The sequence below is a fragment of the Aquarana catesbeiana genome, linkage group LG08, assembly GCF_042186555.1.
Source record: "Aquarana catesbeiana isolate 2022-GZ linkage group LG08, ASM4218655v1, whole genome shotgun sequence".
NCBI lineage: Eukaryota > Metazoa > Chordata > Amphibia > Anura > Ranidae > Aquarana > Aquarana catesbeiana.
In genome coordinates this window covers 19,003,636-19,019,907 of record NC_133331.1, presented here as the reverse complement: position 1 = coordinate 19,019,907, position 16,272 = coordinate 19,003,636, and the positions used below count along the sequence as shown (strand labels likewise).

General features: G+C 45.8%; 1 protein-coding gene across 2 annotated transcripts in view; it reads right to left on the bottom strand.

The window, feature by feature from the left end:
* Positions 1–16,272, bottom strand: part of LOC141105620 (C-type lectin domain family 2 member B-like) — a 108,714-nt gene that overhangs the window by 5,902 nt on the left and 86,540 nt on the right. For both annotated transcript variants that reach the window (XM_073595575.1, XM_073595576.1), the window contains exons 2-5: positions 9,822–9,957; positions 7,501–7,605; positions 6,403–6,584; positions 4,876–4,982 (exon numbers count right to left, since the gene is read on the bottom strand). In XM_073595575.1, coding sequence (XP_073451676.1) covers positions 4,876–4,982; positions 6,403–6,584; positions 7,501–7,605; positions 9,822–9,957 — 530 coding nt within the window. The remainder of the gene's footprint in view (positions 1–4,875; positions 4,983–6,402; positions 6,585–7,500; positions 7,606–9,821; positions 9,958–16,272) is intronic.

The following is a 16,272-nucleotide window of genomic DNA, read 5'->3' as shown; positions in this document are numbered from 1 at the left end:
TCCTGGGAGGGGACCTCAATGCCGCCTTGATACCTCGTCTTGATTCATCCACCGGTAAGTCCTCGATCTCCCCGACCTCTCTGACCAAAATGAGAACACTCCTATCTGATTTATCCCTGGTAGACACATGGAGGATGCTACATCCTAACACTAAGGACTACACGTTTTATTCTCCCGCACATAATTCTTACAGCAGACTGGACTACCTCCTCGTATCCCAATCATTGTTAGATTACTCACCTTCCGCCTTTATTGGTCTCACCCTCACATGAGCTTAGGACATATCCCAACACGCAAACGGAGCTCCTCCTGGAGACTAAACGATAATTTATTATTTGATTCTGTATGCTCGCAGGACATTATACAGACCATTAGACACTTTGTCTCGGATCATGCCCAGGACACCACTAACCCACTTACTAAATGGGAGGCACTTAAATGTGTACTCAGGGGCAAACTAATTCAACACGGAGCCTGTTTGAAACATACCCGCACTGCGGATATAACACGACTTCTCTCCACTATTGCCAAACTAGAAGAATCACACAAAAAAGATCCAGCTAACTCGTCTCTCCTAGAACTCTCCAATGCGAGAAGAGACCTCCTGCTTATTTTTGGAGAAAGGTCTCTAATAGCCCGAGATAAGGGATGGTTCAATCATTACTCACAAGCCAACAAATGTGGCAGACACCTTGCGAACACCCTCCAACCACGCCAAGCCAAACGGCCTATCACGTTAATAAACTCCCCCGTTAAGGGTAAACTCATGCAGAATTCAGCAATAGCTGAGGAATTCCGCAGATACTATTCCACCCTTTATAATCTCACCCCCCAGACCCCACTTACTACGCCCACCCCACAAGACCTGTCCTCATATATTCAGGAGACAGCACTTCCACCTCTTCAGCTCTTGGATACGGAGGACCTGGAGACCTCTCTGTCCGAAGCGGAATTTCTAACCGCTATCAAAAATCTCAAGAATGGCAAGAGTCCGGGTCCAGATGGATTTTCCACCCGCTTTTATAAAACGTTCGCACCACAATTATCCCCATTACTAGCAAAAGCGTTTAATGCCATAGATGAAAACATTGCTCTTTCCTCATCTATACTCCAAGCCCAGATTGTTGTCATCCCTAAACCTGGAAAGGACCCCTCCATTTGCCCCAATTATAGACCGATATCCCTTCTAAATATTGACCTAAAGTTGTATGCTAAGATCCTTGCAAACCGCCTTTCCCCTTTGTTACCACAAACTATACATAGAGCCCAGGTGGGCTTTGTTCCTGGCCGCGAAGCCAGGGACAATACCACCAAGACCATACACCTAATCACATATGCTCACCGTCACCATATACCAGCCTGCCTTCTCTCCTGTGACTCAGAGAAGGCCTTTGATAGGGTCAGCTGGTCTTTTCTCCAAGCCACCCTCTCCCAACTGGGTCTTGGCCCGAAAATGTTGACGCGTATCATGTCTCTCTATTCTGCACCCTCGGCCACAGTACTGGTAAATGGCATTCAGTCAGAAAAATGTATGATTACTAACGGCACCAGACAGGGCTGTCCTCTTTCCCCTCTCCTGTTCGCCCTAGTAATTGAGCACCTAGCACAAGCCATAAGATCTAATCCCAACATACAGGGGATACAAACCCCCTCGTCCCACTGTAAACTTTCCTTATATGCCGATGATCTTCTTCTCTACGTAACACATCCTCATATTAGCATACCCTCCATATTGGCAGAGATAGACAGATTTGGTAGTCTTAGTAATTATAAGCTAAATATCTCTAAAACGGAAGCCCTAAACCTTTCGTTATCACACGTTACTCTCGCCTCCCTTAAATCCAACTTTTAATTTCAATGGAGACCTAATTCTATCTCTTATCTAGGTACAGCTATACCTAAACAAACCTCTGACATATACTCCCTGAATTTTAGCCCCTTACTCCAAAAACTTAGAAAGTTGACAGAAGAACGGATGGACCTACCTTTGTCCTGGGTAGGACGTATCAACACATTAAAAATGGATATACTCCCCAAGTTGTTATACCTATTCCAAGCCCTGCCCATCGCTCTCCCTTCTGCATATCTCCGCACCCTCCGCTCTATGGCTATCAAATTTGTCTGGAAGGGCAACCACCCAAGATTGAAACACAAACTCTTATGCTCTCCTATCACGAAGGGGGGCTTGGGCCTACCTGACTTTGAAACATATCATACGTCAGCATTCCTATCTCGTATCCTTGAGTGGTTCCCTCGCCCTATGACCAAAGCTGCCACAACTGTGGAACAGGACCTATCTACATACGACCTACGAGCGCTCCTTTGGGGCTACGACAGATCATACAAATCCTTATCAACATTGTCCCCCCTCACTAGGGATGCCCTGACAATCTGGTATCGCAAAAGAGATACCCACTCACTATCCTCGGAACCTAGCCCCCTCACCCCCTTGTTTGATAATCCAAACCTTCCAGAAGGACACTCAACCCACTCATTAGACATTTACAGCAGAGATTCATGGCCCACTGCACGCCAATTTGTTGATCACACTTTAGGCACATTTATATCCACCCCAACATACATCACCTCCAAGATGACATGGCTCACTCGTAGACACCTAAATTCCTATTGCAAGACACTGCGTGAATCCAAACTCATAGACCCTTGACCGGGTTCGAACAACTGTGCACCCTTTCTGAGACTCCACGACACACCTTATCACTGATATATAAATCAATTATAGACCATACCCACGAAACTCTACCTAGCTATACTACTAAATGGTCAGTGGAGGTCGGGAAAGACATAACTGAGGCAGAGTGGGGGAAAGCCTTCCTCTTTACGAACAAAACCTCCATATCAAGTTATACACAAGAGAAAAACTATAAATTGTTGTCGAGGTGGTATCGGGTCCCAGATACTCTCAGGATCATGTTCCCATCCAACTCAGACAGATGCTGGAGATGCAACAAAATGAAAGGTACCTATATACACATTTGGTGGGAGTGTGATGTTCTTCTTCAATTCTGGACTCAAATTTTTCAGATTTACTCAGACATTTATGATAAGCCACTGCTGCCATCACCCTCTATTGCCCTCCTATCCATCCTTCCAGGGACAATCAAATCAAAAAACGGCCTTCTGAAATTTTTTGTTAGTGCAGGTAGACATCTCATACCCAGATATTGGAAAACCACTACGCCCCCCTCTCTAATTGAGTGGGTAAGGGAGGTAAACAATTTCATGCTAATGGAAGAAATGCAGGCCAAAGCCCTAGACAAGTATGCTAAGTTCTCTTTTGTCTGGAGTATCTGGAGGAATTACTCTACCTCAGACAAACTCAAACAAAGACTCTCGGCTAAGAACTCCACTTAGGAGCTAAAAAAGCCACATTCACTATATCATTCACTTAAAGGGAAGACCTCGTCTATGGACTGAAGCTCGCTGTCTCCCCACCCCCCCCCCTCCTCCCCTCCTACCCTCCTATTACTTTTCTATCCTACACTTATTTCGCCTTCATCCATTCTGTTTTCCCTCTCTTCCTCTTTCATGCCTCCAATATGTCTCTCTAGATGCAATATAACCTATAGGATCTCCTTTTATGTAAATAGAGATCTGAAAATTTGTTACTAACTATACTTTTGATAACTTATGTATACGTTGGTTATCCCAGACTCCCTGGGTCCAGGGGTGCAGCAGGCTCCCAAAGGGGCACCCCTACACAGGGTAGTTAATGCTTATCTGTCAACAGACACCCATTATACGGGTTTAACGTAACAATTTATCTATAATGACCTTCGCACTTGTATACCATTGCACTATTTCAACATTTAAAAGAAATATTTGTTTACTAGGAGGCCATATGTCAGGTAACTGGCACTGTTTACACTCCTTCATTTTGTTTTCTTTTTGTTTTTATATGTTTATATATTTGTGAAAAAACATCAATAAAAACTTATTGAACCATAAAAAAAGGCTCTGATTTACATACACTAACTCAAGCTCAAATGACACACAAGCAGTTGTATAAGTCAGAGGAGTGGCCTATCACCTTACCACTATGCTGCTCTGAATGGTTCAATTACAGGTTGTCTGAAAGCAAATGGTTTCTGGTGAGCCATTTCTTTAGAAAACCAAGAATGCTCTTTGACATGTGTCACAGGTTAACCCAGCAATTCAGGGGTCCTGTCACCTTGCTTGTACAGTCTTAGAAATTGGCCTCTAGGTCTGAAAACTGCATAATGAGGAGGGAAGGACTAGGTATTTTATGGCCAGGACTGCTGATAAGGCAGTACAACTGGTCCTGTAGTACTGGGCCCAGGCCTCATCGGCTAAACAGGGGGGGGGGGGGGGTCCGGGGCAGCTTTATCGTTCATTTCTGCCTAAGGGGATTTTACTAGACCACATCCCCTTCCTACTTGCTTACCATTGATACAATTACATTTCACTGCCACCATCGGGTTAACAGTGGGGCCCAGAAGGTGGGAGCAAAGGAAGGACTTTTCATTTTCCGGGAGTGTCGCTGTGCTTACTACACCTTTTGGGGGGTGGGGAGAATGGGGGGGTCCCAGTCAGGAAGCCTGTACGGGCCCCAAGATTTCTAACAATGGCCCTGTCTATGGCAGCTGGAAGAAGTGGTAAGGGAGTAACTATAACTGGGTCAGGGACTTTAAAGAAGACCACATAATTTTCCTGGAATAGGCAAGGTGATAGGGTCTCTATAAATGTTCAAAAAAAAAAAATATATATATATAAATTTTTTTTTTTTTTTGAGGATATATAATATTAATTTAGGAATTTTAAATGATTAAAATAATTTAAAATAATATTGACCCAACGTCAATAAAGTTTTCTTTTCATAGAAACCAGACTTACGTGTCATTAAATACTGATCCATTTGTCCACATCCAGGGCCCCCCATTATCTTCTCTCTTCAGACCAATCCAGTGATCTGATGAGCCTTTGAATCGTTGAAGAAACTCCTGGTGGGAAAAAATTAAAGTAAATGTTAGGACTAATAACACAAGCTGGCTGGGTGTGATAGGTTTGTGTCCTTGGGCAATCATTAAGGAACAATTTTATTGGATTCTTTACTACGCCCAGTAAAATGTCCAAGCTATGGGGTGATTGGCCATAGTCCAGTTTCTCCAACCTGCTCCCAATAACTTTTACTGTCCATGTGTCACCAAGCAATGCCGCAATTAGACATGATCAGTTTGGCCACGTGACAACCTTTTTTTCAGGAATACAAAATTAATTCACATATAATAGAAATCTATGTGTTGACAAGCGATAACATGGATGAACTTTGTGGGACACCCTCTACCCTATGTCTTTCAGCTGGGTCATCTAAGGCCTACTAGAAGGTTCTATTCTCAAGAAATTGTTGTTGGTTTCATGTCACCATGTTGTCTTGAGGTGTACACTTGATAGGTTGATATACAGATTTGCAGGATTCCGTAAATATACAGTAGCAGTTGAGGCTACCCAAATTCATCATGGTTTGCATACATTCTCTAGAATAGGGGGCTCCAAACTTTCTAAACAAAGAGCCAGAAGTAGAAAATGCCCCAATGTCAGTGAGAGTAAACAATGCCTCAGATTTGATGGCAAGTGGGAGTAAAAAAAAAAAGCATGAAACCTGTGGTCAGTAGAAAGAAGAATAATGCCCCATTGGGGGAATAATGCCCCAGTGTTGATGTCATTGGGAGGAATTATGCTCTAGTGTTGGTGTAGTTGAGAGGACTAGTGCACCATTATTGGTATCAGAGGAAGGAATAGTGTCCCATCAATGATATCAGTGGGAGGAATAGAGTCCCATCATTGATATCAGTGGAAGGAATAGTGTCCCATCATTGGTATCAGTGGGAGGAAAAGTGTCCCATCATTGGTGTCAGTGGGAGGAATAGTGTCCCATCATTGGTATCAGTGGGAGGAATAGTGTCCCATCATTGGTATCAGTGGGAGGAATAGTGTCCCATCATTGGTATCAGTGGGAGGAATAGTGTCCCATCATTGGTATCAGTGGAAGGAATAGTGTCCCATCATTGGTATCAGTGGAAGGAATAGTGTCCCATCATTGATATCAGTGGGAGGAATAGTGGAAGGGAGGAATAGTGTCCTATCATTGGTATCAGTGGGAGGAATGTCTCATTGTTGATGTCATGGAGAGGAATAGTGCCCCAAGGGTCGGATAAAAGGCAAGCAAAGGGCCACATCTGCCTCTCGGGTCGTAGTTGGGATCCCACTACTCTAGAAGCTCATTATGCCTCATGTAATAAACTAGTGACTGATCATTAGAGCAGGTTAAATCTTCCTCCAAACCCAGAAGAACCCATCATGGTACGAGGTCGCTCAAACATGAGTTTTCCCACAGACAGACATACACACCAATCAACTCACCAGCTCTTCCTGGGAATCAATAAAGGCGAGTGATGCATTGTGGGAGACACAGAAGTCCTGGCTGTTTTGCCACTCTTGATATTGCTTGGAGAAATAATAGCATTTCTTTCTGTACCAGATCCAGTCATCTTCACATGGGGCTTCAAAGATAACCTCTGGGCAGGCGTCGTGCTTCCCTGAAACTAGAAAATACACAAGATTTACATTGGAGCAGATGGTTTCATCAATGAGGGGGCAAGCATCAGCTTGGTTCGATTTTTCAACTAGCATTGGTGGGGCAAACATATTATGAAGGGGGAAGGTTTTGCTGAGTTGTCTAGAAATTGAATTTTCTTTTCATATCCCAATTTTGGAAAGACAGCTAAAATCTGATTGGTGCACAAACACACTTTTTTCTTTCTGGTTTCCAAATACAATATCATATATATCTATATCTATCTAAGCAGTGTAAGTACCTGCCAAATGTGATATTTCTGCAACGGCATGTGTATGACACCATCTTGCCACTACTGCAGCTTATTGTGGGGGCAGACAGTAGGTGCGACTCAACTGCCTATTTTTAGCAGATGAGCGCTTTTTAATATGTGTGTTATGATTATCAGAATTTTAAAAACAAGTATTTTTTATTTCAGACAGTGAGATCCTTTCTCTTTCTTTCTATCTTTGAACCTTGAATGTGTCCTGAGGAAGCCTAACGGCGAAACGCGTTGACACACAAGGACTCACTGTATACTTTTAACTCTTGAATGCTCTATTCATGCTATGTATTTTTTTCAATAAACATTGTTATTTTTCTATAACTCTCTATTGTTTTCTATGCCTATAAAGTCTGACCCAGGGCTACATAGCAAGTATCCCTTTTCTTTTTGTTCCCCTTAAATTTACAGATGTTGCTATGTGAGTGCTCTCTTTCTTACTTATGCCTATTTTTACCATCCCTCGGCCATCCATGTAAATAAACCCTAAAAGAAGATTTTGATTTAGTTCAATGGGCAATGTGAACGCTTTCATTTTAGAGTGCTTTTCATACATTAGGCCCAGCAACCCATGTCATTGTGTGATGTCCCATATATAACAGTGTCCTTCACATGGGCTCACCTCTGGCAGAACGAACCGTCCATAGTGCAGCAAAAAGTACAATGTTTATCAAAACAAATGCCAATATTAGATATAGAAGATTCTTGACAATGTGTTTCTTGGTACCTGCAAAACAAAAAAATAGAAAAAAAAAAAAAACTTCAGATATACATTATAGTGATACAACAAGACACACATGGAGGGTTCTTTCAGAAAGAATGGACTTGTACAGCGTCTGTCAACTTTTTCACAGCTGTCCTCATTAAGGAGGTTTATACTCCCTTACGTTTTTTTTTTTTTTTGACTGATGTAAAAGTGACAGAAATCTCCCTACTTCCTTCATATTTTATGGGCGTCGGAAAGAACAGAAATGAGGGGAAAACCTCTAAACAGCCTTCAGGCAGCAGTACCAAGACATTTTTAGTTAAAGTGGTTGTAAACCCTCACATATACCCAGTGAAGTGACTGGCCTCAGGTGATACATAGAGATGAAACAGATCCTCCTACATAAGTTGTACTGGTTTATGTGCAGGATTCTATCCTCTCCAGGCGTTCAAAGTGATGAATTTTTAAAGCTTGTCTGAGCTGTCAGAAAAAAAGGGGTCGGGGAGCTGAAGTTACACTCTGCAGAGCTCAGTGAGGAGAGCTCTGAGAGCTGATTGGAGGGAAGAGACACATCCCCCTTCACACAGCACACAGGAACAGAGCTGAGGCTGTCAATCTGCTGCCCCCCCCCCACCGTGAACTTTTTTCTCTTGGTGTCAGGAAACCTTGTCAGACGTGACTCATGTTGATAGCACAGGAAGAGGGCAGCAGAGAGAAATGACACTCTCTGGATTGAGACAAGTACAAACTTTAGAGCAGTGGTCTCCAAACTGTGGCCCGGGGGCTGGATGCGACCCTTTGCTGGCCTTTATCCGGCCCTTGGGGCACTGTTCCTCTCACTGATACGAGACACTATTCCTCCCAATGACACCAATGATGGGTGACTATTGCTCCCACTGACATGAACGTCCAGCCCCACTAAAGTCCGAAGGAAAGTAAACTGGCACTGTATTTTGAAAGTTTGGAGACCCCCTGCTATAGAGGGGTATGCTTTGTTCATATTTCACGTCTGAGGTTTGCAACCGCTTTAGGTTCAGGAAGATATAGAACCTCTGTCAGGAGTTTACTGATTTTATAAAATACAGGCACAAGAAGGCCAAACAGATGTTAAAGTCCAGATGTAATATACATTCAATTCCTACACATTTCCTGGGTTCTGAGGGCCCCACTTCATCAGGGCTTAACAAGACTGGACAAAAGGGAATCAGGACAGTAGGAGTTGAGTATCTTCTCAGAAATTGCACCATCAAGATGATCACCTCCTACTTTTGGGACTCCCGTTTGTCCAGTTAGAGTCTAGGTACGATCTTTCTTGTGTACTTACATTGGCACAATATAAGTAAGTATATCTCACACCTAAGAGATCATCGGGCAAGTTTTAGTAGTCGAACTACTACATTGATAGCCACAATCTTCGAAGCCCAGTGCCTTTTACAAAGTATCCATAGGGGGTTGCTTGCTAGGCACCACTGCCATTCACAAAACGTTCTGTATTTTTTCTATAAATATAAGACTCTCTCTGATTGGATGAGGTGGTGGGGTGGGGCGGTGACATCATAATTTGCACTTCATCCAATCAGGGAACACCTTGCGTTTATTGAAAAACGCAAGGTGTTTTATGAATGGTGGCAGCGTAGAGTGAGGGACGCTCTTTGGCCACTATGCAGAAGGGCAGCCACTCAGCAGTGGATCCAGAAGATTGCGGCAATCACTGTAGTATCCGTGACCACAGTGATTTTCAACTGAGAAGATGAAATGTAATGACCTGAACACAATGCTGAATGTATAAGGCACCACAGACAGTGAGGTCTCAGATAACCTTGGTCAGGTTTCTTTGACTTAATAGCAGTCCTGCTCTTCTACCCCACACTCCCCTTCCCTCTGTGAGAGCGGTGGTCTACCTCCAGCAGATCAAAACCCCCCCTCTACAGTGACAAATACTATGCTCCAATCAGCAATGTTCAGGCTTCAGGCTGATTGGAGCACAATGTGCAGAGGGTGTGTCAGATTGGTAGGGATAGTCCATTGCTCATACAGAAGGGGCAGAGGTCCTCATCTTCAGCAGGCTATCGGGATGGAGGAGTTTGGGGTAGTGCTGGGGCATTATTAAGTCACAAATAAAATAAAGACTATTACAGATGTAATTATTTATTTTTCCTGACTTTGTCTAGGCTGTAAAAGCCTGGGGCTACCACTGAGCTTTACATTTCCTAAACCAACAATTCCCTGGTTCTTACCATATCCCGATAAATCCTGCAGAAATTCTGGTTTGGTTTTGGAAATGACAAATCCGCAGTGTTCTTCTTCCACCGTAATTTCTCTCATTGGGCAGATGAAAATGTCTTTATTACTCCGTTGGGTTTTTGTTACGATCTATAAAAGAGAAAGATCACATAGGAATGAATGGGGTTTCCACATGAAAATGCATGTGTGTTCATGGGAAGATTGTGGACAGCAGTGAAAAGACACTTATGAGTAAAACACATATCTCCAACCATAACCATAAAGTGGGCTCTACCATTCATCATGTAGTCCAGTGCCCTGAGAAAAAAATGAGGGAAAACACCAAGGCCAGTGGGTAGGTGGGGGGGTCTAGGTTGCATTTGAGGTCTGTTTTTGGGTATGATAGATGAAAGGTGAGATAACCTACTCAGGATCTTTAGTATAATAGTACATGTTTACTTTAAAAAGACCTTGTCACTTCAGAAATTCAGGCATTCCAACTGAGCCACTGATACTGACCTCTCCAATGATCTCACACCATTGTCTCCTCCTTCATAGCCAACCCAACATACTCAGTGCTTTGGGGTATGGAGGTGTATGTGTCTCCCCCCCATTAGACAGTATATGAACCTAGCAGCTAATCACAGGGCTATAAGAGATGGATAAACCTCATTTATCCCTGTAGGCTCCAACACCAAGTTTGGGTAGCGGCTGCAACGAAAGAAGGAGCAGTGGGGTAGCACTAGAGAAGCAAGTATTGGTGGGTCAATGGCCTTGAATGGGCAATGGGACAGTGAACTCTATGATTGATAAATAAATCTGCCCTTGAAGTGGGTCCCTCCAGCACTTCAAAAGTTAATTGCTCAGTAAGTCTAGGGGTAAAAGAATATAAAGTGTAATACTTACCTTTTTCCTCACCCTGGCAGGTTCCAGTGCTCTTCTCTTCTCTTCAATAGGGATGAGCCGAACACCCCCCGGTTCGGTTCGCACCAGAACCTGCGAACGGACCGAAAGTTCGCACGAACGTTAGAACCCCATTGACGTCTATGGGACTCGAACGTTCAAAATCAAAAGTGCTCATTTTAAAGGCTAATTTGCATGGTATTGTCCTAAAAAGGGTTTGGGGACCCGGGTCCTACCCCAGGGGACATGTATCAATGCAAAAAAAACTTTTAAAAACGGCCGTTTTTTCGGGAGCAGTGATTTTAATGATGCTTAAAGTAAAAAAAAAAAGTGAAATATTCCTTTAAATATCATACCTGAGGGGTGTCTATAGTATGCCTGTAAAGTGACGCGTGTTTCCCGTGTTTAGAACAGTCCCTGCACCAAATGTCATTTTTAAAGGAAAAAATCTCATTTAAAACTGCTTGCGGGTTTAATGTAATGTCGGGTCCTGGCAATATGGATGAAAATCAGTGAGACAAACGGCATGGGTACCCCCCAGTCCATTACCAGGCCCTTTGGGTCTTGTATGGATATTAAGGGGAACCCCGCACCCAAATTAAAATAAGGAAAGGTGTGGGGCCACCAGGCCCTATATACTCTGAACAGCAGTATACAGGCTGTAGGTTTGTTGTTAAGTAGAATCTCTTTGTAATTTTGAACGGGTACATTTTTAACGTGTTTAGCTCCAGCCAAAAAATCTTTTTTAAGCTTTTTGGAAAACATAGGGAAGGGTTATCACCCCTGTGACATTTGTTTTGCTGTCTTTCCTTCTCTTCAGAAGATTTCACCTCACTTTTTGTCCCAATGGATTGGAAAGCATCAGTGGAAAGGAGAAATGTTTTTCCCATATTAACTCTTACAGGAGAGAATTTCCCTTCCTAGGGGTAGATTTATTCTCACTTCCTGTTGTCTCCTTCCGTTTGCAAGTAGGAGTCGTTTGTAAGTTAGTTGTTTGAAAGTAGGGTCCTGCCCTATATACTCAGCAGAAATTTGGGCCTTAGGTGTTGCTGTGGCCACAACACTGTAAGCCCTCACAGGGCTCTGCTGTGAAATATTAGATCAAGAATTGTAATTACATGCCCCTGTTGAACAGGAGCTGAAAAATTAGGCCTTAGGCATTGGTGCTGGTGCCACAACACTGCAACCCCTCACAGACACTCTAGTTGGAATGCAGGAACGAGTCCTGCTGCAAAGTATTGCATCAAAAATTGTAATTACACGCCCCTGTTAAACAAGGGCTGAAAAATTGGGCCTTAGGCACTGGTGCTGGTGCCACAACACTGCAACCCCTCACAGACACTCTAGTTGGAATGCAGGAACGAGCCCTGCTGCAAAGTATTACATCAAAAATCGTAATTACACGCCCCTGTTAAACAGGGGCTGAAAAATTGTGCTTTAGGCACTGGTGGTGGCACCCAGAACCAAAAATGTTCTTACAAGCTATCAGCGTGATGATTGAGGAGGAAGAGGATAATTACTCAGGGATAGTCACTCAGCATCAGCATAGGCAGTCTTTGAAGGGATCTGAGATTTCAAAAAAAATTATTCGGTTACATCAGCATCAGGTGCTTGGTAGCTGGTGGTGATCCAAGACTCATTCATTTTTATGAAGGTCAGTCGATCGACCGAGTCAGTGGACAGACGCACCCTGTGATCGGTTACCACGCCTCCAGCAGCACTGAATGTGCGTTCCGAAAGAACGCTGGATGCAGGACAGGCCAGTAGCTCAATTGCATACTGTGCAAGCTCTGGCCAGTGATCCATCCTCAAGACCCAGTAACCCAGAGGATTTTCGGTGGGAAAGGTGTCCAAGTCTGATCTTGCCCCTAGGTATTCCTGCACCATGTAAAACAGACGCTGGCGATGGTTGCTGGAACCGATCATACCTTGGGGCTGCGGACCAAAAAATTGTCTGAACGCATCGGTCAGACGGCCACCTTCTCCACCGCTCCTTCTTTGACTGACCGAAGCCTCAGCAACACGTTGTCCAGAAACAGGAGTTTGTAACCTCCCAGTCTCTGGGAACGCGTTGCACAGACCTTTCTGCAAGGCCTCCCGAAGATGTTTCATCCTCTGCTCCCTCTGCGATGGCAAGATAAGGTCCGCAACCTTACCCTTGTAACGTGGATCAAGGAGGGTTGCCAGCCAGTATTGGTTCTTCTCCTTGATACCACGAATACGAGGATCCTTACGCAGGCTTTGCAGGATCAGGGAGGCCATGCAGCGTAGGTTTGCTGAGGCATTCGGTCCGGAGTCCTCTGGGTCACTAAGGACGACATGGTCCGCAGCCACCTCCTCCCAGCCACGTACAAGTCCATGTGTTTCTTGGGACTGATCCCTTAAAGACTGCTGCTGATGCTGAGTGCCAGGCTCCACCTCCATACTGACACAATCTTCCTCCTCCTCCTCCTCCTCTTCCTCCTCGTCCTCTTCCTGTGTGATCGGCGGGCACGCAGGAACACTGTCTGGATAAAGGGGGCCTTGAGAGCTAAGGAAGTCCTCCTCTTCCTGCCTCTGTTCTGCCTCAAGTGCCCTGTCCATTATTCCACGCAGCGTGTGCTTCAACAGGTGGACAAGGGGGACAGTGTCACTGATGCATGCACTGTCACTGCTCACCATCCTCGTGGCCTCCTCAAATGGTGACAGGACAGTGCATGCATCCCTGATCATGGCCCACTGGCGTGGGGAAAAAAAACCAAGCTCCCCTGACCCTGTCCTGGTGCCATAGTCGCACAGGTACTCATTGATGGCCCTCTGCTGCGTGTGCAGCCGCTGCAGCATGGCCAACGTTGAGTTCCACCTGGTGGGCATGTCACAGATTAGGCGGTTCTTGGGCAGGTTAAACTCGTTTTGGAGGTCCGTCAGCCGAGCACTGGCATTATATGACCGGCGGAAATGCACACAGACTTTCCTGGCCTGCCTCAGGACATCCTGTAAGCCCGGGTACCTGCCCAAGAACCGCTGCACCACCAAGTTAAGGACGTGAGCCAAACAGGGCACATGGGTCATTTGTCCCTGTCGGAGGGCAGAGAGGAGGTTGGTGTCATTGTCGCAAACCACCATTCCTGCCTTAAGTTGGCGTGGCGACAACCACCTCTGAACCTGCCCCTGCAGAGCTGACAGAACCTCTGCCCCAGTGTGGCTCCTGTCCCCCAAGCACACCAGCTCAAGCACCGCATGGCATCTTTTGGCCTGCGTACTTGCGTAGCCCCTTGAACGACTACGGAGCACCGCTGGTTCCGAGGAAGAGGCCATGGAGGAAGAAGAAGAGGAGGGGGTGGAGGAGAGAGGTGTGTCACAATCATTAGCATTTTGGAGGCGTGGTGGCGGAACAACCTCCAACACTACTGCACCTTGTCCTGCATCCTTCCCAGCTGCCAGCAGAGTCACCCAATGCGCCGTGAAACTTAGGTAACGTCCCTGTCCATGCCTGCTGGACCATGAGTCAGCGGTAATATGCACCTTACCGCTGACCGCCCTGTCCAGCGAGGCATGGACATTGCCTTCCACATGCTGGTAGAGAGCCGGAATCGCCTTCCGTGAGAAAAAGTGGCGTTTGGGTACCTGCCACTGAGGAACCGCACATTCCACAAACTCACGGAAGGGGGCAGAGTCTACCAACTGAAAAGGCAGCAGTTGAAGTGCTAGCAATTTTGCCAAGCTAGCATTCAACCGTTGGGCATGTGGATGGCTGGGAGCAAACTTCTTTCGGCGGTACAGCAGCTGGGGCAGGGAAATTTGCCTGGTACAATCTGACGTCGGTGTACCAAAATCATATTGCCCACAAGTACGTGGCTGTGACACACCTAATTCTACACCTTCATTCCTCTCAGTGCAGGTCTCAGAGAGGACTGAAGGTCTAGTGGGGTTGGAAATCTCAGCTGATGAGGAGCAAGCAGAGGTCCTCTTTGTTCTTTGGTGTGGGTCTTTTAGATACGCTTGCCAACGAACTGCATGGCAGGTCAACATATGTCTGGTCAAGCATGTGGTACCCAAGCGGGAGATGTTTTGGCCACGCGAGATACGCTTGAGACATATGTTGCAAATAGCAGCGGTGCGATCTGATGCACTCGTCTCAAAAAAGGCCCACACCAAAGAACTTTTTGAATAACGCGCAGAGACTGCAGCGCCCTGCACATGTGGAGCTTTGGGGTGTGATGCAGTCAATGTGCTGCCCTTAGGCTGGCCCCTGGAGGGCATCCTGCCTCGTTGGTGATGTGCCGCCTCCTCCTCCTCCTCCTCTCTCCTATCAGGCACCCACGTTGAGTCAGTGACCTCATCATCCCCTCCCTCCTCATCACTGGAGCAAACCTGGCAGTATGCTGCAGCAGGGGGAGCATGACTGCCAGATTGCTGTCCTTCTTGGGCACCCCCTCTGTCCGTGCTCGTGTTACTGCCTTCATCGAGCTCAGTATCATCATCAGAGCCTTCCAAACGCTGGGCATCCTCCTGGAGCATGTACCCAACACTGTGGTCAAACAGTTCGAGGGACTCCTCAGGAGGACATGGTGGGGCTAGGGAAGGAGTCACTGATGACATTGAGCCGAGGGAAGAGGCCGCTGCTTTGCCAGACAAAGTACCCTGGGCATGGGTGAGAGAGGTTGAGGAGGATGAGGACGGCTTGGTCATCCACTCGACCAAGTCTTCCGCATGTTGCGGCTCAACATGGCCAGCTGCCGAAAAAAAGGCCAAGCGTGTCCCATGGCCACGTGCTGATGAGGATGCACCGTCTCCACAACCAGCACTAGACACAGAGCCTGCTTGCCCTCTCTTATTGGCTTGTGACTGTCTGCCTCTCCTTCTTGGCCTTCCAGACATACTAATGGCCTGTAGCTGCACTAAGCTGGGATATATATATATATATGTACTGATACTGCAGCTAGCAAAATCAACTGCCTGCCTGTAGTATGAGAACACCACCAACCTTCTACAGGTAGCTTTAGCTGAACACTGTGAGGTGGACGCACCCCACTAACTTGTAGGTTTAGCAGAACACTGTGAGCAGGACGCACTGCACTAACTGTAAATAGTCTAGCTGCCTGACTGTGGTACTAATAGGATCAAAAGAACACCAGCAATTTTCTTCAGGTAGCTGTATTTACTGTAACAAGACAAGCCTGCCTGTCAGTAAGAAGATAACAGAAACGGATCTAGCTGAACACTGTGAGCAGGACGCACCCCACTAGCTTGTAGGTTTAGCTGAACACTGTGAGGTGGACGCACCCCACTAACTTGTAGGTTTAGCTGAACACTGTGAGCAGGACGCACCCCACTAACTTGTAGGTTTAGCAGAACACTGTGAACAGGACGCACTGCACTAACTGTAAATAGTCTAGCTGCCTGACTGTGGTACTAATAGGATCAAAAGAACATCAGTAATTTTCTTTAAAATACTGTAACAAGACAAGCCTGCCTGTCAGTAAGAAGATAACAGGAACGGATCTAGCTGAACACTGTGAGCAGGACGCACCCCACTAGCTTGTAGGTTTAGCTAAACACTGTGAGGTGGACGCACCCCAC